Source organism: Geotrypetes seraphini, chromosome 1 (assembly GCF_902459505.1).
Source record: "Geotrypetes seraphini chromosome 1, aGeoSer1.1, whole genome shotgun sequence".
In the NCBI taxonomy this organism is placed as follows: domain Eukaryota; kingdom Metazoa; phylum Chordata; class Amphibia; order Gymnophiona; family Dermophiidae; genus Geotrypetes; species Geotrypetes seraphini.
The window spans coordinates 319,666,433-319,692,119 of NC_047084.1; the positions used below are offsets into that span (position 1 = coordinate 319,666,433).

The following is a 25,687-nucleotide window of genomic DNA, read 5'->3' on the forward strand; positions in this document are numbered from 1 at the left end:
TTGATAATTAAATTATATTTACTACATGTATTTTAATGTGTTAATGCATATTTTACAGCAGCTTGTGATACTCAATGCCAGAGGCCACACAAATTAGACAACCAAACCAGAATTGATTTTATTGATTTTACAAACAACACAAATAACATTTTGTTTTGATTTTTGTCATTTTGAATGCAAACTGCAAAGTAAATATTGACAGACATGGAAGCTGCTGCTTGCCCTGGATTGGTGGCATGGAATTCTGCTGTTATTTGGGCTTTTATCAGTTACTTGTGACTTGCATTGGACGGGATACTGGGCTAGATGGACCATTCTTATGTTCTTAAAATTGTATAACAGACCCCTTTTTACCCGGCTGTTGTATTCGGGTTTGCCACAGGGCATTTTTATGCATTGGGCCGTGTTTCCAAAGCATGCAGGGAGGCAAAAGCCTGATTGGAGTGAGTCAAGAATAGCGAGGGATGGCAGAAAGTCAAGGCAACAGTGGTGAACAGCACGTTCAAGTAGCTTGGATAAGAAGGGGAAGAGGGAGATGGGGCGATAGTTGGAAAGTCAGGTAGGGTCCAGTGAAGTTTTTTTCAGGAGTGGTATGCTAATTTGAAGGCATTCTGGAGATTGGTCTGGCGCAAGGTTCAGGATATTTTAGCTAACCTATTGTTAGATGCAAGATGGAAAGGCTAGACAATTTGATATGCATAAGAGTTTGGCCATACAACACATTTTGTCAGAATGGAAGAATAGTGCTGCACTGTCTACATGGTGAGCTGGGGTATATCTGATATGAAAGTATGAAGAGGTGGCTGATGTTAAAATGCTGTTGGGTTCAGCGATTTAGGAGGATTTGGGTTCCTATGGATGATTGTCAATTGTTTCAGACTCCTAACTTGTCAGTTAAAGCAGTAGGTTATTTTTCTTGGGGGAAAGGGATGCGTATTATTTATTTTAAAAAAATGGTTATTAAGTATTTTGGTTGTACTGTGGTTTAATTATGGTTCATTTTATTTCATTTTTGTTTGTTTTATCTTAAAGTTTTTATTTTTGGTGTTTTGGGTTTAATGCTATTTTTACTGTCTTATAAACAGTTCTGATCTATTGATGGTGACAGTATATAAAAAAATTACTTTCTGCTTCTAAACATATGGGCTTATATATAAGCCATGGGGACAGTAGACCAAGAATCATACGCTAATGCAGGGGTTTTCAATCCAATCCTCAGGGCACATCCAAGCCAGTCAGGTTTTCAGGATACCCACAGTGAAACATAGAAACAAGAAGGCAGATAAAGGCCAAATGGCCCATCCTGTCTGCCCATCTGCAGTAACCATTATCTCTTTCTCTCTCCAAGAGATCCCACGTGCCTATCTCAGGCCCTCTTGAAATCAGACACAGTCTCTGTCTTCACCACCTCTTCCGGGAGACTGTTCCACGCATCTACCACCCTTTCTGTAAAAAAGTATTTCCTTAGATTACTCCGGAGCCTATCACCTCTTATCTTCAACCTATGACCTCTCATTGCAGAGTTTCCTTTCAAAATCACTTTTGACACGTGAATTTGCATATGAGAGATTTTCATGCATTTTCTCCTTTGTATGCAAATCTTTCTCACGTATATTCATTGTGGATATCCTGAAACCTGACTGGTTGAAAGTGCCTCAAGGACTGGGTTGAGAACACTGCTTTCATGCATTGCTTAGCCCCTGCTGTGTTGTAGAGTTGTCTGTGACTGTGATTTAACAAGATTAGCATAAATTCTATTAAATTCTTAACTTTATTCTAGAAAGGTGACATTTATATTTTAAAAAGTTAGAGTCGCTATACTGACTTCAAAATGCTTATGTCTGATCTTTACAGGCATTGAAACTCGGAAACTTGATGTCACCAAGAAAGAACAAATCGATTGTCTGGCCAAGGACATTGAGAAGGTTGATGTCCTTGTTAACATTGCTGGGTAAGGAGTTCTTATTTTTAAGAGCCTTTTTCCTCCTGCGTGCACCAGTGTGTTTTTCTGTGGGATAAGCTGTATTCTGATCTAGGTTGTAAGTGAGATTTTATTAGTATACTCGTTGCAAGAGAGGATAATAAAGAATTTTTACAAAGGTTCAAATTAAACCACCCAAGCAGATTGAATCCTGAATACAGTTTATCATTTGTGGCAGTGAAGTCCAAGCAATGAGATTTCTGTAATGCTTTATAAATGTAGAGGTTGTGGTGAGAGCGGATAGCGTAGCTGGTTTTGAGAAAGACAAGGGAGAAGCCACTGCTTGCCCTGGATCGGTAGCATGGAATGTTGCTACTCTTTGGGGTTCTAGAATATTTTGTTACTCTTTGGGGTTCTAGAATGTTGCTACTCTTTTGGTTTTGGCCAGGTACTAGTGACCTGGATTGGCCACTGTGAGAATGGGCTACTGGGCTTGATGGACTGTTGATCTGACCTAGTAAGGCTATTCTTATAGAGTACGGGTGTCAAAGTCCCTCCTCGAGGGCCGCAGTCCAATCGGGTTTTCAGGATTTCCCCATGAATATGCATGAGATCTATTTGCATGCACTGCTTTCATTGTATGCTAATAGATCTCATACATATTCATTGGGGAAATCCTGAAAATCCGACTGGATTGTGGCCCTCGAGGAGCGACTTTGACACACCTGTTATAGAGTGGTTCCAACCAGAGGTATAACTATGGGACTTAAGTACTTCTACTTTGTAGAATGTATAAAAACCACAAAAAAGGAAAGCAAATAAAGACCATCCATGCTATTTACTATCCCTGTAACATAGTAGATAACGGCAGATAAAGACCAGAATGGTCCATCCAGTCTGCCCAACCTGATTCAATTTAAATTTTTTTAATTTTTTCTTCTTAGCTATTTCTGGGCAAGAATCCAAAGCTCTACCCGGTACTGTGCTTGGGTTCCTACTGCCGAAATCTCCGTTAAAACCTACTCCAGCCCATCTACACCCTCTCAGCCATTGAAGCCCTCCCCAGCCCATCCTCCACCAAATGGCCATATACAGACACGGACCGTGCAAGTCTGCCCAGTACTGGCCTTAGTTCAATTTTTAATATTATTTTCTGATTCTAGATCCTCTGTGTTCATCCCACGCTTCTTTGAACTCCGTCACAGTTTTACTTTCCACCACCTCTCTCGGGAGTGCATTTCAGGCATCCACCACCCTCTCCATAAAGTAGAATTTCCTAACATTGCCTTTGAATCTACTACCCCTCAACCTCAAATTATGTCCTCTGGTTTTACCATTTTCCTTTCTCTAGAAAAGATTATGTTCTACATTAATACCTTTTTAAGTATTTGAACGTCTGAATCATATCTCCCCTGTCTCTCCTTTCCTCTAGGGTATACATATTCAGGGCTTCCAGTCTCTCCTCATACGTCTTCTGGCGCAAGCCTCCTATCATTTTCGTCGCCCTCCTCTGGACCGCTTCAAGTCTTCTTACATCCTTCGCCAGATACAGTCCCAAAACTAAACACAATACTCCAAGTGGGGCCATACCAATGACCTGTACAGGGGCATCAACACCTTCTTCCTTCTACTGTCTCTTCCTTAGAGATCCTATGTACTTGTCCCAAGCTTTCTTGAAATCTAATAGTCTTCATCTCTACCACCTTCACCAGGAGGCCATTCCATTAATTCACCACCCTTTTCACAAAGAGGCATTTGCTCAGATTACTCCTGAGTCTCTTCCTTTTACCTTCATCCTATGTCCCCTCCCCCATTCCAAAGCTTTGTTTCAACTGAAAGACTTGCCTCCTGTGCATTTGTCAAGGACATATTTAAATGTCTCTTATCATATCTCCTCTGTCCTGCATTTCTTCCAAAGTACACGTTTTGAGATCTCTAAATCTGTCCCTATACGCTTTATGACAAAGATCACTGACTATTTTGGTAGCTTCCCTCTATACTGATTCTGTCCTTTTATCTTTTTGAAGTGGTGGCATCAAGAACTGTACACAGTATTCTAAATTAGGGTTCATCAGAAAATTATACAGAGGCATTATCACCTCCTTTTTCACCACCTTTATCACCATTCCTCTTCATATGCATCCAAGTATCCTTCTAGCTTTTGCCCTTGTCTTTTCTGCCTGAGGTGGTGAAAGCTGTTGAAACATGAATGCTCATGTGATTAGTGGCAGAAATGAGATATATTAAGGTGGATTTTAGGTAGAACATAGGCAATCTGAGGTCCCCCTGGAATCCCGTTCCTTGGGGGAACTTCAAATTTGTGGCTTTCCAGTGGGCTTGATGTAAGCTTTTACAAACTCCACCACTCTAGCCCCAGCCGCTGCCTATTTCAAAAATGGTGTCACTGACCCTAGTGTTAGTCTTGCAGCACTACCACTAAGGGTTTCAGCTGTCATATAAGAGAAAAATGTCCTTATATAGCACCGTAAACCCCAAGCAGTAGTACCACAAGGCTATAGCTAGGGGTCAGTGGCACCATTGTGAAGAAGGCAGCCTCTGAGACTTGAGCAAGTGGGTTATGTAGTCAGGTTATGTGGGTAAGAGGGGGAGGGAGCTGGCTGGAAAGGACTTGATGTAGGGGGAGGGTTATGAAGTAAAAGTTGGCGTAGGGTGCCACAGTTCTTGAGCTGCCCTGCTGTTTTGTAAGGGTAGTATAGGTGCCTATGTACCTTTAAAAAATAGATTCCCAGAAGCAGCCTCAGATGCTCATATACAAATTTACATCTTGCTAGAGGCAGGTGCAAATAGAGGTGCATAGTCTGTGTATGCACACATTTTGTAAACTTTGTGCTGCCTTGGAACTCCATCCCAGATGTGCCCAAACTGTTCCCAGGAGTGCCACTTCCATGATGAAAATGCTTTATAAATTGCCCCCAAGGGTAGTAATATAAGTTACTTGCCTATATTGTAGAAAGGTGGAGGGTAATTGTATAACAGGGTGCCCACCATAAGCACTGGTTGTGGCACCTGTGTTGAGCCTGCTGCTACCATGGATGACATCTTGTAGATTTGCTAGGAACTAGTGGTGATTAAACAATTAATACTCTCAGTGGATAAGGGTAAATAGTGGGGTTTCCCAGGGGTCTGTGCAGGGATGCTGCTTTTTGACATATTTATAAGTGATTTAGAAATGGGAATAATGGGTAAGGTGATTTAATTTGCTAATGACACAAAATTATTCAGCGTTGTTAAATCACAAGAGAATTGTGAAAAATTGCAAGAGACTAGGCATCAAAATGGCAGATGGCATTTAATGTGAACAAGTGCAAAGTGATGCATGTGGGAAAGAGGAACTCGAAGTATAACTAAAGATGCAAAGTTCCACCTTAGGAGTCACTGCCCAGGAAAAGGATCTCAGGGTCGTCATTGATGATACTTGGAAACCTGCTTCTCAGTATGCAGTGGCGGCTAAGAAAGCAAATAGAATGTCAGGAATTAGGATTAGAATGGAAAACAGAACTGAGAATATTATAATGCCTTTGTATTAAGTATGGGAAGACAAAAAAAAAAAGAAGGCAAAAATTGACGCGCTGAAGACACAGCTTCTCAGTTCCACGGAAAACAAAGAAATGATGGTCCTGCAAGCCAACATCAGGCGGAAAGACACTGCTTATTTCTAGGACAAACAATGCAAAATCTGTTTTACTTAGGATCTTGCCAGGTACTTGGACCTGGATTAGCCACGGTTGGAAACAGGATACTAGACTTGATTGACTTTCAGTCCAGTCTGTCCCAATATAACAACACTTATGTTCTCACATAATTGTTAAAAGCAGAGCTGGTCTTAGGCAGGAGCTGCACAGGGCCTCGCACACCCAGGGGCCCCAAGACCCAGCATGTCAACCCCTTCCTGTTCTACCTAATCAACCACCAACAGTCTGGTTTGGCCTAACCATCCCCCAACCCCTCCTTCATGGGTCTGGCATCTCTCTCTCTCTCTCTCCTCTGACCCTCCCCTTGTGGGTCTGGCATCTCTCTCTTTCCCAGACTACCTCACCTGGTGTGGACCTGGTATCTCCTTCCTCCCGCAGCTCTCCCAAAGCATCATCTAGCTGCCAGAGGCAGCGCTGTTAACAGCTTCTTTTGGCTGGCCCTGCCTCTACTGCATTGTCTGTCTACAGGAAGTGATATCATAGACAACATAGCAGTAGGAAGGTTTTGGTGGGGTCAACCGCTAGCAGCATCTTGACAACACTGCCTCTGCCAGCAAGCTGCTGCTATGGAACAGCCACAGGTAGGAAAGGAGATAATTGACCCTGGAGGGGTGAGGTCAGAGAGGCAAGACCTGTGGGCAGGTAAGGTAAAGTGAAAGAGGTGAGACCTGGGGGAAGGGGACTGAATATGGATGCTGGACCCACAAGTGTGGAGAGAGAGAGACCAGAAAGGGGAGTGGGAAAGGGAGGAAGAGATGCTTGGCCAGTGGAGAGAGATGTCAGATCATGGGGAGTGGGAAGGGGATTCAGGGTTTGAGCAAGAGAGGTGCTGGTGGGGGAAGGAGAGGGAACATGAATGTTGGACCCGCAAGTTGGGGGGAAGGTAGAGAGATAGGAAGAGAGAGTAATGCAGATTGGGAAGGAAGGAAGAGATTCTTAGTCAGTGGAGAAAGGGGAAGAGCGATGCCAGATCATGGGCAAGGAGGGGATTTAGGGAGAGTGAGAGATGGAAGGGTGGGTGGGTGTTGGGAGGCAGTTGGGGGGGATAACAAGACAAAGAGGGAGAAATGCTAATGCCAGGGTAGAAGGTGCAAGAGGAAAGGAAGAGCAGGAAGAAGCTGGATATAAAACCAAAAGAATGATATTCCAGTTAAACATTTTTACAGTATTTTGGGAGGGATGGTATAGCAGTGATGATAATTGTTGAGTTTAGCAATCAAAATTGCAAGGCAGAGACAAAAGGTGCAAGATTGCAATCTTAGGCAAATTTTCAATATGCTTGCACCATCCCTCCTGGTGGGAAAGGAGTTAAGGAAATGGGTACACGGGAAGGATCAAAATCAGATGAGAGGGAAAAAAGCACCTTTGGGAGGATTGGAGAAGAGAAAAAAGTTGAGAGAAGAAAAAAAAATACTAAAAGAAAACAAGAGAGGGGCAAGACTGATGCCAACAGCCATGAAGTAATGAAAGGGAATGAGAAATTCACCACAAATGTATGCATTTTTATCATCTTTTGAAGAAAAACATTTACAAATTTAAGACTTTAAATAGAATTAGCTTTTATCCTCATATCTAAATATGTATATACAATATATACTGTACATACATTCATGAAAACTCCATAAAAGGGTAGTTGTTACTGTGGAGAGGCTGGTGGTACCCTTTAGACTGACAGATTTATTGAAATATAAGCTTTGGAGGACAAATGTCAGCTAGTTAGTCTGTAAGGTTTCACCAGTCTGTCGTTAGTATACAATCATGTGCCAGTTTAGACAAATGTTTCCTAGAACAGCAGCAGAATTTCCAAACGGTTGACACGGAATCAACCCTTGAGCTGCTGCAGAAAATGAGGAGCTTGCATATAATTCTAATATCTGGAAGACAGTGTGATAAAAACAGAACTGGATCGAAGTACCTAAAAAAAAATAAAAAGTTGATTGCTGCTAATCAGAGAGATGATCCTTTTTTAAAACTCGCATTCTGTCGTCCCCCCTGGAAGCTGTGTAATTTATTATTTATTTAGATTATATCCTGTCCTCCCCTAAGTGCTCAGAGCGGGTTACTTTCAAGTTTAACAAAATCAAAAAAACACCCACATGATTAGCACATAGAAAGTACTAAATTTAACTCAGGAGACGGACCTCAGAGACCTATATTCAGGCAGTTGACTGCTGATGTTTTTTTGCAGGTCAGTATCTCAATCATCAGCCCAAACTCCCGGAGCTGCTAATAGTCAATTTATATATATATATATATTTTTTATTTTTATTTTTTCACTTTTTATTGCATATATAAATATTTTTAAATCTTCATTAGCATGTAATTTGTTTAAACAGTGCTTATAACTATAAAAAGAAGATAACGTCCAAAATTCAAAAAAGCTCTTATCTTTATGAATGCCGCTGAATGTTAATGGCTCTGCATAGTGAAACCCACTAGGCTTTGATGGGGGATAATATTCAGCAGTACAGAGCACAACTTCAAAAGTAGTTCAAAGTCTTCAAAATGCTGCTAATCAAAGAGATGATCCTTTTGTAAAACTTGCATGCTGTCCCTCCCTGGAAGCTGTGATATTTATTTTTTATTTAGATTTATATCCCATCCTCCCCTAAGAGCTCAGAATGGGTTACATTCAAGTTTCCAAGTTTTATTTAAAATTTGATATACCGCATAAAAAGTTGACTAAGTGGTCCACAGAATCAATAAAAAATATTTTGAACATAAAATTATAAAAATCATTGGAGAGACATAATTAGGACTAAACAGTCGTAAAACACATTGGAACAGGAGGGAAAGGGGGAGAAATACAATTTGCAATAAGAAAGAACGATAAAGGTCAACACATTCAGTGGGGAGTATGCTCTTCCTTCTTTTGTATTGGTCTGAAGATAAAGATTACATATTAGAGAATGACACGGGAAAAATTTTTCCCCGTCTCCACGGGAACTCATTTTCCTGTCCCGTCCCTGTGAGTTCTTTTCCTGTCCCTGCCAGCTCCGTCTTCATCTGTACAAGCTTCAAACACTTTAAAATCATAAGTGTCCGAGGATTGTGCAGTTAAGGCAGAGCTTACAGGAATGGGGCAGGGACAGTGACAAAACTCACGGGGATGGGGGCGGGGATATTGAGTTCCTGCATTGACAGGGACAAATTTGTCCGCATGTCATTCTCTACTACATAGCATAAGCATCCTTGACTAGGAATGTTTTTAAATTTGCTTTGAATTGATCAGTGTGTGTGTCTCTTCCCGAAGGTGCAGAGGTAGAGAATTCCAGTGCTAAATCTACTTTACATGTATTGTAGCAACCCTCACTGTCCCAAACGGGCTCACAATCTAATGATATAGGATTATGAGGCATCACTGAGGGTCCTTGAGATGCCTTTACCTTCAAGAAAATTATTTGACTGCATAGGTTCATAAAAATGTACCTAGCTTTCTGATAAGAAATAAAACATTTACAGGGAAAACACAGTTGATGTAAGGTGAAAGGTACATGAAGTGGATTACAGTGCTCTTCTCTGTCTGCTTTTCTAGCTTTGTCCATCACGGGACCATTCTGGAGTGTGAAGAGACAGATTGGGACTTTACCATGAATGTTAATGTTCGAAGCATGTATCTAATGATCAAAGCATTCCTGCCTAAAGTAAGTAACAGATTGTCCAGCTGATCCATGATCCATGCACAGATACATCAAATGTTATAACTAAAACTAGGAAATTCGACCATGTAACTCCTCTTCTTAGGAAAGCGAATTGGCTCCCTATATCTCACCGGATAACATATAAATTATGCATACTTACTTTTAAATCCCTATTTTATAAAACTCCAGCATTCATTTATAAACTATTAATCCCGTATATTCCAAATAGAACACTGAGATCCAATGAACAAAATCTATTGACGATCCCTTCTCTTAGGGTTATTAATACAAGACGGCAATTCATTTTTTCAATCACTGCACCTCAAATTTGGAATTCTCTCCCTATTTATTTAAGGGAAGAACGTAATCTGGAGAAATTTAAGAGTAATATAAAAACTTTTCTTTTTAAGGATGCTTTTGATAATTAGTTAACAGTCCGCTGGTTAAAATTTTTATTTTATTTTATTGTTTAATATTATGATATTTGTTTTCCCTGCCTTTCGTTTTTTGCCCTGATTGTCTTACTTTTCTTTAAGGAATTTGTATTTCTTTCTCCGTTTTCCTTGTGTTCACTGTTTGTTAAGTATGTCTTTTAGTCTGTTTGGAGGTAAAAATTGTTAAAGTATTGTATTGTCCCCCAAAAACTGTAATTTTTTTAAAATGTTCAACGCTTAGAAATGTGATTAAGCGATTAATCAAAAATTTTATTAAACTTGAAACTTGATCTAAAGTTTTGCTTTACTGGCATTTTCCAGTTCCATTTCAAGTCATCCTTTGAAGCATGTACTGCTAACCGTACCAATATCTTAGTGAACTGGTGAATGTAGGAGAAAGTTGACTTACCAGTCAGACAGTCATGTTGTAGAGCAGGGGTGCTCACTACGTCGATCGCGATCGACCGGTAGATCGCAAAGGCAATGCAAGTCGATCGCGGAGCCCATCCGCGTTGCCTTTGCGATCTACTGGGCTGATCAGCCTTCTTCTCCCCGATGTCAATTCTGCCGTCGGAGAGGAAGTTCCAGGCCAGCCAATTACTGCCTGGGGAGAGGAATGCTGGTCGGCCTGATGCTTCTGCAGGGAGAGCTTGGGGCAGCGGTGGCTTTGGGGCCTGTTCCCCGATGGCGGCGGCAATGGCTTGGGGGAGGGCAGGGAGACAGAAAGAAAGGGGGCAGGCAGGGAGACAGAAAGAAAGAAAGGGAGGGGACAGGGAGACAGAAATAAAAGGGGCATGGAGAGAGAAAGAAAGAAAGGGTGGCAGGGAGATAGAAAGAAAGAAGGAGGCAGGAAGAAAGAAAGGGGAGGGGGTCAGGGAGAGAGAAATAAAAAGTTGGGGGAGGGAATGAAGTCTGGAGGAGAGGAAGCATACATAGCCTGAAAGAAGGGAAGAAAGATTGGATGCACAGTCAGAAGAAGGAAGTGCAACCAGAGACTCATGAAATCACCAGACAACAAAGGTAAGGAAAAGTATTTTATTTTCAATTTAATGATCAAAATGTGTCCGTTTTGAGAATTTATATCTGATGTCTATATTTTGCACTATGGCCCCCTTTTACTAAACCGCAATAGCGTTTTTTAGCGCAGGGAGCCTATGAGCGAGAGCAGCGCGGGGCATTCAGCACAGCTCCCTGCGCTAAAAACTACTATTGCAGTTTAGTAAAAAGGGAGGGGGTATATTTGTCTATTTTTGTGTGGTTGTTACTGAGGTGACATTGCATAGAGTCATTTGCCTTGACCTCTTTGAAAAAACCCCAGAATATAAATGATAATTAACATTTTCTCTGCGTACAGTGGGCTTTGTGTTTTTAAAAAATTTTTTATTGTTGGTAGATCATTTTGATTGGTCATTTTAAAAATAGCTCGTAAGCCCAAAAAGTGTGGGCACCCCTGTTGTAGAGATGACAAAAAGACCATTTCGCACATCCAAGTAGGGGTTTGTTCTCTTTGCTTTAGTTTCAAGTTTAATTTGAACAGCCTTACAGACAAGACATCTAGGCAGTTTAAAATATAAATAAATCAGAGAAAGCGTAGTAGCAAAACAGAAGGAAAGATTTGAAAATCACTGTGCTGCTGCACTCAGACCCCACCCCCCAGCACGTCTGCATTTATACCTTCCCAGCACTCACCAGTGAAATAAGGGAAGGGTATTAATACTCAAATGTCTTATATGAGAAGAGGACTGTTTTAAGAGAGTACTTGGCATTAGAGAGTTGCGTGGGGACAGAAATCAAACCCGTCCCCACTAGGAGTCAAACCCATCACCGCCTGTCCCCGCTGGAATGAAATCCGTCCCTATAAACTTCAGAAGTAGTCATTTCATTTAATTATGCTACTAAATTAAAGGCTCTGGTAGAGACCCATTTACAAATAAGCAAAGACACTTTAATTAATTTGGAAATATTAATTTAGAAGAATACATACTTTGTAAATGGGTTTCTACCACAGCTTCTAATATAAATATAAAATATAAATACTCAGCTGATGAGGACCCTGAAGCTATCAGCTGAGGGCTTCCTCTGCAATTGGCCGGGGGTCCTTTTTGCCAAGCTTGGCAGGCAGCAGTAGCGTCCCTGAGTCACAGATGCTGGCACCTCAGTGGCTCATGGATGTTACCAGCAACTGCTGCGCTTGGTGGAGGGGAGTTCTGGCCATATCTAGAAGAGGTCCTCTGCTGGCGGTGCTTGGGGATCCCCACCAGCCACAGCAAGGGTCAGCAAGTATTTCAACACTGTAGAAATAAAACCAAAAATGCATTTCCTTTTCTTTTGAACACAAGTTTCAAGTTTATTAAAAGATATTTTAGACCGCCTATTCAAATTTCTAAGCAGTTTACAATATAAAATTACGTAAAAACAGATTATAAAATTACATAAAAACACATAAAATGGGGGATACTAAATAACAACCAAACATAACAAACAGTTTTGGTCTGTACATGGTAACTTAAACAAGGATAGTGGGGAAGAACTACAATAATTATAGAAAAGATAAAACATAAAGGGGAAAAACAATAGGTTAGGATTAAAACAGCAGTAGTTTAAATTTTAAGATTTAGATTTAGCCCTTAGAAGGACAATTGTTAACCAAAGGCGTCTTGAAACAAAAATGTCTTTAGTTTAGCTTTAAATTGTTTTATATCGGATTCATAGACATCTGCTATATACCGTTTATACTCTAATATAAACCTGGATTTTTGGGCTCTGCCCCCACCTCCCTCCCTGCCCTATCCTCATCTTAGCGATCCTCGGTGGAGGTGCAGCGGGCAGAAGCAAACTTTCCAAGTTCCTGCCCTGCTGCTAACTGGCTGCCGCGAGTTCCTTCGGTGCTGAGCGACACGAGCAGGAGCGTGATTTGGTGCTGCTGCTCGGTACTGAGAGGCATCCATACTGGCTCCCGCAGGTTTCCCTCTACCGCAGTCCCACCTCTGAAAAAATAGGAAATGACATCAAGGGCGGGACTGTGGTAGAGGGAAACCTGCAGAGCCTGCGCAAGCTGCCTGAAGATATACCGACAGCGCTTCGGACCACACAGAGGGGCATTCCTGTGTCTCAGGCCGCACAGAGGGAGTGCCGATTCTGAGCAATCAAAGGTAATTCTGTGTACCTGGGGAATTCTGCACAAATTCAGCATTGCACAGTTGTGCAGAATTCCACCAAGTGTAAAACTTTTCAAATGCAAAGATAAGGGAAGCATGTTAAGGTAGGGACTATGACACTTAAATAGTCTCAAATAGAAACATAGAAACATAGAAATAGACGGCAGATAAGGGCCAAGGCCCATCCAGTCTGCCCACCCTAATGTCCCATAGTATCCAGGAAAACATTTCAGAAAAATGGAATGGCTAAAAGATTCTGTTGTGATTAACAGAGTGCATAAAGGACTAATTGACTAAATAGTGGTATGGTATACCCCTGCGACTTCGGACTCACTCATTTGCACTCACTCAGTTTTTACCTTGAGTGTTTTTAAACTACAGTGACTCCAGAGAAAGTCCCAGGGCTTACAAGAGACACAGACTAACAGCCAATTACAAACTAATGGCTCGGTTTTTGAGAGGTCGGCGGTTGCTAGCGTTACCAACCCGGATGCAAATTAATCGTGACACATGGCCAGTTCTATCTTTTCTTTCTAATGTTATTATAGCTGCCCTTGGCTATGGCTTCCTTGTCTGTATGTGAACAGTTTCGTGTTCTTGGCAGTATGAGGAAGTGAGAAATGCCAACCCCCCAGCACTGTTCTGCAGTCCTCTCCCGCCTCCGATCCCCGCATACAATACATTATTTGCAGTTTTTTGAAATTCACGGGTGCTCCAGGTACATAATCCCCGTGAATTTCGGGGGAATACTGTAGTCCTGAGTAGTGGATTTAGTGTACTAGAATCAATACCTTATATGCTATACAAGATTCAATGGACAGCCCCATGGCATGCCCCATATAAGGGAAAGAATCTGAATTGATGTTGTGCCACAATGCACAGTAAGTTCTATCAGGATTTAAATCATTGTCATGTGAGATCTGCCCCTTCAAGCCATATCTGTGATCAATAATTTAGTTTTGCTTGGTGCTGGAGTTGGACTCACTGGTCTATAGTTTCCTGGATCAGACCTTGAGCTGTTTTCCATAGTGCTACTAGACATATACAGTGCTGTACACAGACTTTTAAGAGACATGCCATGCATCAGTTGTGCCTATTTCTTGTACTCTGCTAAGCAAAATATGATGGTCTACTAGGCTGAATGCTGCTGAGAAATTGAGGGATAGAAGTACGGTTTTGTCTAGGTCTAGAGTTACCTGAATAAGGGGAGGGGGTGTCTATAAGAGCTGTTTCGGTGTTTTGATATTTACAGAAACTGGTTTGATTAGGATGTAGAGTATTTTGTGTGTGCACAAAAGTGGAAAGTACCAGCAAGTTCCACTGGAAAATGAGAGAGTATCAAAAGCAGCAAAAGAGTGAAAATGATGATCCAGATTCTTCACTTAGGATATTGCAATCCACACAAATAAAATGGCACTGGCCCCTACATGCTCCAAGTTTCAGCCAGAGGGCCTTCCTCAGGGGTCCAAAAATGGATAATATGCTGCAAGTATAGGAGTGAAAAAAAAGTGACAAAGTCCTTAGTACGCAAACAATTATAAGGCAATGTTTTCCTTTTCCTTATCACTGTTTGTGCACTATTTCCCAAGTTGGATTCTGGGAAGTTGTAGTTTGCTAGAACCTGTGGATAACTTCTGGCTTGATGAGAGGGGTGTTTCTTTGGGCTCAGTAATCCTCTGTCTCTTTTGACACAGACAGTAGGAATGTGTTTTCAAAGGATCTGTGAAATCATAAGCTTACTCTAGGATTACCCTTTAATACAGCTAGGAGTAGGGAGAACTATGAGAACTCAAAAATATGAGTTTATTTCATGTTCACTGCTATAGAGGCAGCTCTAGAAACAGCTTCATTGGACTTTTTTTCAATAAACCATCTTCACCATACTGATGGTTCCTTTGGCCTCCCTGGTGTCTTCAGGTTACATTCTTTTGACCTTACCGTTGGATTTCATCTACTAAGAACCAGGGAAGCCCAGTTCAATTACCACCACCACAGCTCCTTGTGATGTTAGGCAAGCCACTTAACCCTTCAATGTCTTCAATGTAACTCAGTTTGAGCAACAATTGAAAAAGGCATGAGCTAAACTCCAAATTCTTTCTCTTCCCCCTTCCCTAATGAAGAACCACTGCAGCCTCATAATTATACATTTATATTTGTTTACTTACAACCCTTGATGGATCACCAGATTTTGGACTAGCCAAGTCCCAGCAATGTACAAAAAATAAAACTTCATAATGCAACCAGAAAGGAACTTGGTGGTAGACAGTTTGATGAATTACAGAAATCACTTTATGTTGGACTCAAAATGATACTACAAATGATACACCTTCTACATAGATACAAGTAGAGATATTAAAGAACTGATCAAGGGTTGCTAATGGACTTAAGAAAATATTAAATAGTAAAGGGGACAGAATAGACCCTTGGGGACACCATGGGCTCCTTTTACTAAGGTGCACTAGTGTTTTTAGCGCATGCAGGAAATTACCACATGCTAGGCTTCTAGAACTAACGCCAGCGGCAATCTATCACGCGCTTTTCCGCGCATTAAAGCCCTAACGCGGCTTAGTAAAAGGAGCCCCATGTGTGAGAGAATTGATGAAAATGGAGCACCTGCATGTGTTACTGTAAAAGATCATTGTTGAAGAAAAGAAATAAACGAAGCCAGAAGTATACCCAATTAAACCTATGGAGAACAGTTTCTGGAGCAAAAGAGAATGATTAAGTCGAAAGCCGCTAATATCACCACAGGAAAGTAGGGGGTGTTAAGTGGCAGAATAGCAGAGAGTAACAAATGAACTGCTTGAAGGATTGGATGGCAATAGGGATAGAATGTTGAAAATGCTTGATAAAGAAAATTTTAATTTAAAAGAAGATGGGGCTAGAATAGATGGAACATTCTAGGAAGAAGATATGAGCAGCATAAACAGAACTTTCACAGGTGTGGGAGAAGACCAGAGTGAGGAGATAGGAGCAATAGTAACAACATCACCAGAGTGAATTCAGAGTGAATTTTTTAAAAACACTCTTAGGTAAATGGAGTGTTATTATAGATGGATTTGATGTTGGGTCAGCAGTACAGGAGGAATGTAAAGAAAAAGTTGAATTGGGTTCAATGAATTTGAAGCTGGTTTACAATGTGTCACTGAGTCAGAAATGAGAAGGGGCTATTTTTGCTTAATGTCTAAATTGACTGCTTTACGACAGGGGCGATTTGTTAGCTACCATAAATGCTGGGATTCCTATGTCTCAAGGCGTAACCTGAAATGATACCTTGCATCTTATCTTTTTTTTTTCTTTTTCGTTCTTTCTTTCTCTCTTTCTACCAGGCCTGTCTACTTCTCTCAGGGGTAGCAGGGAGGGGGGTGGGGTGTGTGAGGGGAAGTGGGTGGAAAAAGGTCCCCCCTTTGTGTTGATGTGGTTAAAACTTTCAGAATTCACCATGGCATTTTATGTGAAGCTTGTGGGGGGTTGGGGGGGTCAATGGTGATTGTTATTTCGAGATATTCTTTTGTACTGCTTTGTTTACTTTTCAATAAACCTTGAAAAAAAGAAATGAGAAGGGGCTATTTCCAATCATTGGATGTGTGAGCAATTTGGAAATGTGGTAATAAATTCAAATAAAATAGAAGACATGAAGCTTAAAGGGAAAAACTAGCTTTGGATATTAGCTGTTCAACAGTTACAAAATCAGAAACTTTGCATTTGACTCATCCTGTGTGTGCAGACATTCCTTCATTTAGAATATACAGACTTTGCTTTGGCTAATTTTCCTTTTTCCATCATCTGTCCTCAACAACTTCCCAAAAATTACACTGCTAGGAGTGTGGTAAGGCATACAACATGGGATTCTATCTTCTCTCTCTTCATTGGCTCCCTATTGATATGTATCTCATTTAAACCCCATACCAGTGGCATACCTAGCATATGTGACACCCGGGGCCCATCATTTTTTGACACCCCCCATCCATCTATATGAAAAATATGATTTTTAGTAACAATCCACATATCGCACAACAAGAGTGTACCTAGGAAAAGGCAGCATCTTAAACACTGCAGTGAGCACTAGAACATCAACACATACATTGTAAAACTAAACAAACTAGATCCTGCACAGTCAATTGATCCTGTACAGTCAATGCTATCAGAAAGGCATGTCCCTTTCATACACACAGACAGATAACACCCTCGCCCATTTGGAATAATCACAAACTAAAAATAGAAATATGTAGACAAAAGTTAAACTGAACTGCCAAGAAACCAGACTCTGCATACAATGCAACACTACACCACAAAAACAGTAATACATGTCTTCTAATACTGTGCAAAATATAAAGACAGTAGATGTAAATTTGAAAAAACTGATACATAACAATCACCACTTTACAAATTAACAAATAAAAATAAAACAAATAATGAGAAATGAGAAAATACCATTTTATTGGACTAATCCCCAGAAGCTCAATCCCCATCCTGCAAACCACCTGATTCCATCCACACAAGCCTTGAATTGTTTTATATTGAACATATTATATTAAAGTATAAAAGAAACAATATTCTGTACAATTGTCAATTTATAAATCAGCGTCTTCTCCCCACTCTCTCTTCCCCATTTCCCTTCAGCGTCCTCAGCCCACTCTCTCTCCACTTTCCTTCAGCGCATGCACATAAAAACAAGCAAGTAATTTTATATCATTTTCATTCTATTCATTCATAGAAATTAAAGTCTAAATAATGCCAGTCACATAACAAAACATGATTTTACAAAAATAATTCCCTGCACAGTCAAACCTGCAAGGATTACTAGATGTCTTTCAGCAGCTCCCCTTCCTCCCTCCCCCTTACCTTCGTGGCCAAGTCAAAATGATCTACCCTTAATAAAATTTTAAAAACACAAAGCACACTGTACGCAGAGAAAATGTTAATTATCAATTATATTCCACAGGTTTTCAAAGAGGTCAAGGCAGATGACTTTATGCAATGTCACCTCAGTAACAACTATACAAAAATAGATAAATATACCCCCTCCCTTTTTACTAAACCACAATAGCGGTTTTTAGCGCAGGGAGCCGCGCTGAATGCCCCACGCTGCTCTCGACGTTCATAGGCTCCCTGCGCTAAAAATCGCTATTGCGGTTTAGTGAAAGGGGGCCATAGTACAAAATATAGACAGCATATATAAATTCTCAAAACGGACACATTTTGATCACTAAATTGAAAATAAAATCATTTTTCCTACCTTTGTTTCATAATTTCATCAGTCTCTGGTTGCACTTTATGCTTCTGACTGTGCATCCAATATTTCTTCCCTTCTTTCAGCCTGCTATATGCTTCCTCTCCTCCAGACCTCATTCCCTCCCACAACTTTTTCTTTGTTTCATCCTGCCCCCTTCTTTCTTTCTCTCTCCATGCCCCCTTTCTTTCTGTATGTCTGTCTTTCTCTCTCTCCGTGCCCCATTTTTTTCTTTCTTTCTTTCTTTGTTTCACCCTGCCCCTTTCTTTCTTTCTGGCTCCCTGTCCCCCCCTTTCTTTCTTTCTTTCTCCCTGCCCTCCCCCATGCCACCGCCATTGATAAACATGCCGCCGCCATTGGTAAACATGCAGCGATTGGCTGGCCCAAAACATCCTCTCCGACGTCAGAATTGATGTTGGGTGGCAAGAGTTGGTCAGCCCCACGGGGAAGAAAAGCAGGGAGGGAGAACTCGGTGCTGGCTTGTTCCCGATGGCAGCAGTGGCAGCCTTTCCCCGGCGGCGGTGGCAGCAGCATGTTTACTAATGGCGATGGTATAGGGGAGGGCAGGGAGAAAGAAAGAAAGAAAGGGGGGGGACAGGGAGCCAGAAAAAAAAATCTCAAAAGCACACGTCTCGAGTGCATGTATTAAAGGCATGTCATATATGCGCTTGTTGAAAGCCAATGATTACACCTCCCCTCCCTTCCCTTCCATCCAATAAAGTTAGCATGCCTATGACTGACACAACGACATAGCGTTTGCTGGTAGTTCTCCCTCCTCCTTCCACCCATGTCTATTTCCGTGGACTATTCTGTGCATGTGCTAATCGCTGTCACCAGCAACTGGTCTCATGTAAATTTGGCGACCCTCCGTGAATCTCATTTTCATGCATGGTTCTTTGAGAATGACTCGCCTTTTTTGAATCGTTACATTTACAGCCGCTACAGTGACCCATCGGATTTTACTGGCGATATTAGAGAATCCAACCCTCAGCCTTTTACTTTTTTTCATCATATATTCTAATTCTGTATAGCAAACCATGTTGCCACCTGTGCTGTACCTATGAAGCAGCTACCCTTTAGTTCATGCTTTCCTTTCTGTTTTTCATCCTTTTTTTTCCTATTCTATTCCTAGTCTCTTCCCACTAAAGCTAGTAAAAATTATGCTAATAGCAAGAAAGTTAGCATGCATCTCTTGAGAATAGCATGTTTCATGATCTTGCTCCCATTCTGGAAAGAATCTGTAATACACGGTATCTGGTCAGTTACATAAAATCTCTGTGTATTATTTCTTTTGGCAGATGCTTGCCCAAAAATCTGGAAACATTATCAATATGTCTTCAGTGGCATCAAGCATTAAAGGTTAGTAGCTTACCTTCTACTTACAAAAGAGATACTTGGAATACATTGAACTGACTACTTATAGGGGCAATTCAATAAAATAGCATCTCAGTCCTGGCACCCCAATCCCTCGCACATAGCGTGGCATCTTGACGCTAAGATTCCGTTATAGAATATTTGGGTAAACTTGGCATTGACACACCCTCTTATGCCATTTCAGTGGCAGGCATAAGTTGGCACACTTAGGTGACACTTGTAGTTTATAGTATTTTATAAACTAAGCGCAAACTGGGCGACATGCCCATGGCCCGCCCATGTGTACCCCCTCCCCCCTTGCAGTTAGATGCTATGACACTAAGGCCCAGATTCACTAAGATAGCGATTTAATCGCTGTTGGCCGATTACTGGCTGATTTTTTAAACAGCAATTGATTCACTATCTTTTTTGCATGCAAATGATTTGCATGGAGGTGCAAATCATTTGCATTCAAACTCCCTGACTCAATCACTCAGTGAGCGATTGAGTCGAGGTAGAGCCTTGACAGTAGTGACAGGAGAAGCAGCCTCCCGTCACTGCTGTCAGCTGCTTTTTTTCTTTCTTTTATTTTTAACAGGCCACGCAAAATATCTGGCCGATAAAAAAATCCCCCCCAAATCCCAAAAATGGCAGGAGGGATTCCAACTCCCTCCTGCCATAGGCGCTCCCCCCCACTATGCTCTAAAATATGGCAGGAGGGATACAGACTCCCTCCTGCCATCAGGCTGACTCTTTCCTCCCCCGCCCCCCCCAAAAACCTAAAAACGGTAGTTGGAACGCCCACTCCCTTCTACCACCGGACACAGACCCCCGTTCCCCGTCACCGTCTCCCTTCCCCTCCCCACACCTCTAAATGTTGAGAGCAGGAGGGGTGCTCAGTCCCTCCTGTTCCTCCGGACTCCTCTGCCAAACTGCTGGGCCTTTGGCCCTGCCCCGTGCATATATTTTACATCATCAAAATGTATTGAACTAGTTGTGAACTTAGCCAATGTGTGCCACTTACTCTTTGTTTTCAATATAGTACTATATTTGGGGCCCTGAGTCACTCAATTTCGGTTCTTCTGTGCTGCCAATTTCCATATAGGAAAGGGGAACAAATTGTGGAAACTGGAATCGGAGCTAAAAAAAAAAACCCCAACAAAATAGGCTTGCCATAGCAAATTCAAAAATTCCCAGAAGCTAAAGTGTAGGAAAAATACTCCAGTCTTTTTTGGCTCATGAAGCTTAACAAAAAGCAAATTTCAAATAAATCAGTTGGCAACTTTTATGTTGCATGCTGAGATAGAAATCATGCAAATAGAGATCAAAGCAGATTACAATACTGAAAAGTAATCCTTTAGAAAAATTGGTGTAGGAAAAGGGCTTGCTTCATCCTTGGTGATTTTAATTCCCAACAGCAAATATCTTGTGTATATATATTTAGGTGTTGTTTGAATAGCAATTGTCATAAATGGAGGGCTATTCAGAAGGAACTAAAAGTGAAGAGAGATTCAGCATGGTTCAAGAGAGAGAAGATGCTAGCAGGCATGTTCTAGAACAGGGGTGTCCAACCTTTTGGCTTCCCTGGGCCGCATTGGCTGAAAAAAATGTTTCTGGGGCCGCACAAAAGCTGCAGCAAGACAGAGGAGGGAGCCGGCAAGATGGTAAACACCAGGGTGAGCAGAGGAAAACACTGCATTGCCCTCAACTGGGGCCGCACAAAATACTTCATGGGGCTGCATACGGCCTTCAGGCCGCAGGTTGGACACCACTGTTCTAGAATGTTCTTCACTTCACTTTGCCCATGCGCCAATCCCCCAAGACTTATTCATACACACATTTCTGCCTTTGATTTGCTTCGCTTCACAGAGCTCCTGCAGTTGAACTTTGATCAGAAAGGTTGTTGGCAGCAGCTGTGGATTCAGTAGGAAAATTTTTCATACTTTTGTGGATGTCAAAAATGGGCAGCCTACTTAACACAACTATGGTGTTTAACTCTTTCATAAGAAAAAAGGGTGAGCAGCTGCCTGCTATATGAAAACCACTAGCTATAATTTCTAATGGTGAAAGTCACTTTAAAAAAAGCAGAACTCTTCTCTCTGCAGGAGACACCATCTTCCTAAACTAGCTTGGATCTGATCTTAGTGCCTATGCTCCTCTTTTCAATTTTTTTTTTTAAATTCAGTTTCACAAATACACACATGAGACCATAAGAATTGTCATCAAGCCCAATATCTTGTTTCTAACAGTGGTCAACTCAGATCCCAAGAAGTAAAACAGATTTTATGCTGCTTATCCTAGGAAAAAGCTGTGAATTTTCCCAAACCATCTCAATAAAGGCTTTTGGACTTCTCTTTTAGGAAATTATCCAAACCTTTTAAAACTCTGCTAAGCTGATTTTACCACATCTCTGGCAATGAATTACAGGATTTAATTGCACGTTGTGTGAAGAAATATTTTCTCTGATTTGTTTTAAATCTATTACTTAGTAGCTTAATCGCATGACCCCTGGTCCTAGTATTTTTTTTTCTTTGAAAAAGTAAACAAGCAATTCACATCTACACTTTCCACGCCATTCAATTTTTTTATAGATCTCTTCTTATATCACTCCTGATCCATTTCTTCTCCAAAGTGAAGGGCCCTAGCTGCTTTAGCCTTTCCTCATAGGGAAGTTGTCCCATCCCTTTTAGCAATTTTGTCACTCTTTTCTGTACCTTTTCTAATTCCACTGTATCCTTTTTGAGATAAGGCAACCAGAATTACACACAGTATTCGAGGTGTGGACGTAATGTAGAGCGATACAAGGACATTATACCATTGTCATTTTTGTTTTCCATTCCTTTCCTGATAATTCCTAGCATTCTATTTGCTTTCTTAGCTGCTGCACGTGCTATCTGCCACTTACAGATTTGTATTAAAGTTTAGGCATTCCTGGTCAAATTGCATTTTGCAATGAATCCCTAAGTGAACAGGATCTAATGCAACCTCTATATGGTACAAAATTAAAAACATCTTTCTGCTTGTACCGTATTTTTCGCTCCATAAGACGCATCCTAGATTTAGAGGAGGAAAACAAGAAAAATACCATTCTGAACCAAATTCTCCCCGCCAGGCTCTGCACCTAACCCCACACTCCTTGCCAAGCCTTATACCGCCGGGCCGTGTTAGAGGAGCTGCGCTGGCATTGCCCCTTCACGAATGGAACGATGCAGGACATCCTGCTTCGCAACTGACAGAGCCAGTGCTTGGCGGGTTCCCAAGAGGAAGAAGGCCGCTCTGCCCAAACAGAACAGCCATCTAGCGAGGGAGGCAGGAGCGCGGAGAGGGAGGAGCGTGGAAAGCTCCAAAGGACTTTTAAAAAAAGGTACAGGGAGGGAGGTGTATTTGCTCCATAAGACGCATCCTTATTTCCACCCACTTTTTTGGGGGGGAAAAGTGCGTCTTATGGAGCGAAAAATACGGTACTTCCCAATCTCCTGATTTTACTGAAAAGGAAACACATTCATCCATCCCTAATCCTCCAGGACCATGCCTGAATCTTTTTTTTTTATTCTTTATTCATTTTTAAGATTACATTAAGTGTTACATATATTCAATCACATTAACAATAAATATATCACTTACAGACTATCATTTGCATATTACTTAAAATCTTATCCCTCCCCCTTCCCTCCCTCCCTACCATATAATCCAGTATAATATAAATATGTATTAATAAAATATCCCCACCCTACCCAATTAATACTAATAAATTTAAGGGAAACAAACTCTACTACTCCGTACAATATTTTGTTAATGGTTTCCATACATCCTGAAATTTCTTGAAATAACCCTTTTGTAATGCAATAAATCTTTCCATTTTATAGATATGGCATAGAGAGTTCCACCAAAAGTTGTAATTCAATCTTCTCCAATCCTTCCAATTATATGTGATTTGCTGAATGGCAACACCAGTCATTATGACCATGCCTGAATCTAAAGAACATAGAAACATAGATAGAAACATAGAAGATGACGGCAGATAAGGGCAATAGCCCATCAGGTCTGCCCACTCTACTGACCCACCCCCAATCTACTATCCTAGGGATATCCAAGGAAAAGCAGCTACAGTGATGAGAGATCATGGGTTGAAAGAAGGAGACAATTAATAGTGAGACAGGGGAGAAGGGCAAAATTATAGGACAAATAGTGGAACACCACCACTACATGATAGCCTTAGTCAGGTTCTAGTTTGGGAGTGAGACAGTTGGGGAGGAGCAGGTGAGGTGGTTGGTGTTTACTTTCTCCAATGTTCTTCCTCTGTCACAGGAGTTGCAAATAGATGTGTGTATTCTACATCGAAGGCAGCCGTCATTGGGCTGACCAAGTCCGTAGCGGCAGACTTTATTGAGCAAGGCATTCGATGTAACTGCGTATATCCTGGTAAGTAAAGCCTTTGATTTATATTCCAAGCCTATACCATGAAGAGTTTGACATCCCAGTAGAGTTCACGTTACTGTGCAACATGTTATATATCCGCAGGAGGAATCGCCCCACCCACCAAGATATTGCGGACACAATTGCTTTTGTAGATCTCCACAGAGATCTACAAAAGTATTAAGAGTAGTCACTATAACAACTACTCTCAGAAGTGCTCCCAGTGCTTAGATTTGGCATATGGAATTTCCATGTATGCCCAGGATCTATGTATGAATTTGGGGCCTGATTCTATACTATATTTCTGCCTAAAACAATCATCAACTAGTGTGGCGCTAAGTGCGACTCTTTAAAAGTTATGCACACTGTATAGAATCATGCTTAGTTCTGCCTAAGCACCACTATGTGTCTTAACTTTTAGATGTACCTATTTAGGCCAGGGTTTTCTTGACCTGCATCTAAGTTGTGGGCATGATGGTGCATAAATCAAAAACTTGCATATAACTAAAATAACAAAAACCACCACCCACATTCTGCCTCCTAACCATGCCCACTTTTAGATATACACTGGACAAGTCACATAACACTTTGGACTAGATTCACTAAGCCCACCAATCAAATCCTGACCACTTTGCGACCCCGACCCGATTCACTAACCTTACTCGAGATCCAATCTGCACCCGATCCAATCCATGCATGCAAATGAGGAGGAACGGCATGCAAATATAGGCAGGTAGCGATTCACTAAAAAAAATGAGGGACACCGACTGGGCTGGCCGATCAGAAAATAAGCGACTGCTGAGGACCAGTCGCTCAGGCCCTTTCCGACTGCCCTGCTCTCTGCCCCGACTGTCCTTTCCTGCTCTCTGCCGCCCTGAAATCCTGCCTCTCTGCCTCTCCCCAGAGCCTGTCTCCTTTGTCGGATGCTTCTAAAGTTTAATGTCCTTTTCTGAAGTGTTCTTCTGCCCCGATTGCTTTCCTGCTCTCTGCCCCAACTTTCCTGCTTTCTGCCCCAATCACCGCCCTAGTTCTGCCCCGAGTTTCCTGCTCTCCCCCGATCGCCACCATGCTTCTGCCTCAACTCTCCTTGCCTTCCCCGCAGGGTGAACCTGTGGTTTTAACCCGCGGGTTAAACCCACGGGCTCGCGAAAAAGTAAAAAACAACTCATGAAAAAGTGTAAAAAAACAACTAAAAAGTTTTCTTTCCAGCAGCTCTGCCAGGCACAGAGGGCCAGCACATGCGCAGACCATCTACAGATGGTCTGCGCATGCGTTGGGATTGATTGGGGGTGTGATTCCGATCACCCTTATTTGCATGAGAGCGATTCGTGAATCATCCCCCCAGCCATGGGTCGGATCTGATCCCGATCCATGGCATTAGTGAATCTAGCCCTTTGTGCTATGTGCCAACCAAGTTATGCAAGCTTCAATTAGCATCAATTAAGAGGTGTCAATTGCTAATTATCGGCACCGATTATACCTGTACAGTGGTACCTTGGATTACGAGCATAATCCATTCCAGGAGAATGCTCGTAATCCAAAATGCTCATTTATCAAAGCAAAGTTCCCCATAGAAAATAGTGGCAACAGCAACGATTCGTTCCAGAACCCGGGGTCTGTACCTGTCGGGTGCCGGGTGCTGCAGCGCCGTCTCTTCTGTCCGCCTCCTCCGTCCGTCATCCAAAGAAGAACCCCATAGTGCCGCTTCGGGGGGATGCCTCTAATGTCCGCCAGCCGCCGGAGAACCCCGCAGTGCTGCTTCACAAGGATGCCTCCTCTATCCGCCAGCCAGCCCTCCACTTCGGATGCCCTTTGCAT

At 41.7% G+C, this 25,687-nt stretch overlaps 1 protein-coding gene across 1 annotated transcript in view; it reads left to right on the forward strand.

The window, feature by feature from the left end:
* Nucleotides 1-25,687, forward strand: part of BDH2 (3-hydroxybutyrate dehydrogenase 2) — a 52,655-nt gene that overhangs the window by 21,653 nt on the left and 5,315 nt on the right. Inside the window, exons 4-7 of the mRNA XM_033956818.1 lie at nucleotides 1,855-1,951; nucleotides 9,170-9,278; nucleotides 19,399-19,459; nucleotides 23,762-23,875. Of these exons, the coding sequence (XP_033812709.1) occupies nucleotides 1,855-1,951; nucleotides 9,170-9,278; nucleotides 19,399-19,459; nucleotides 23,762-23,875 (381 nt within the window). The remainder of the gene's footprint in view (nucleotides 1-1,854; nucleotides 1,952-9,169; nucleotides 9,279-19,398; nucleotides 19,460-23,761; nucleotides 23,876-25,687) is intronic.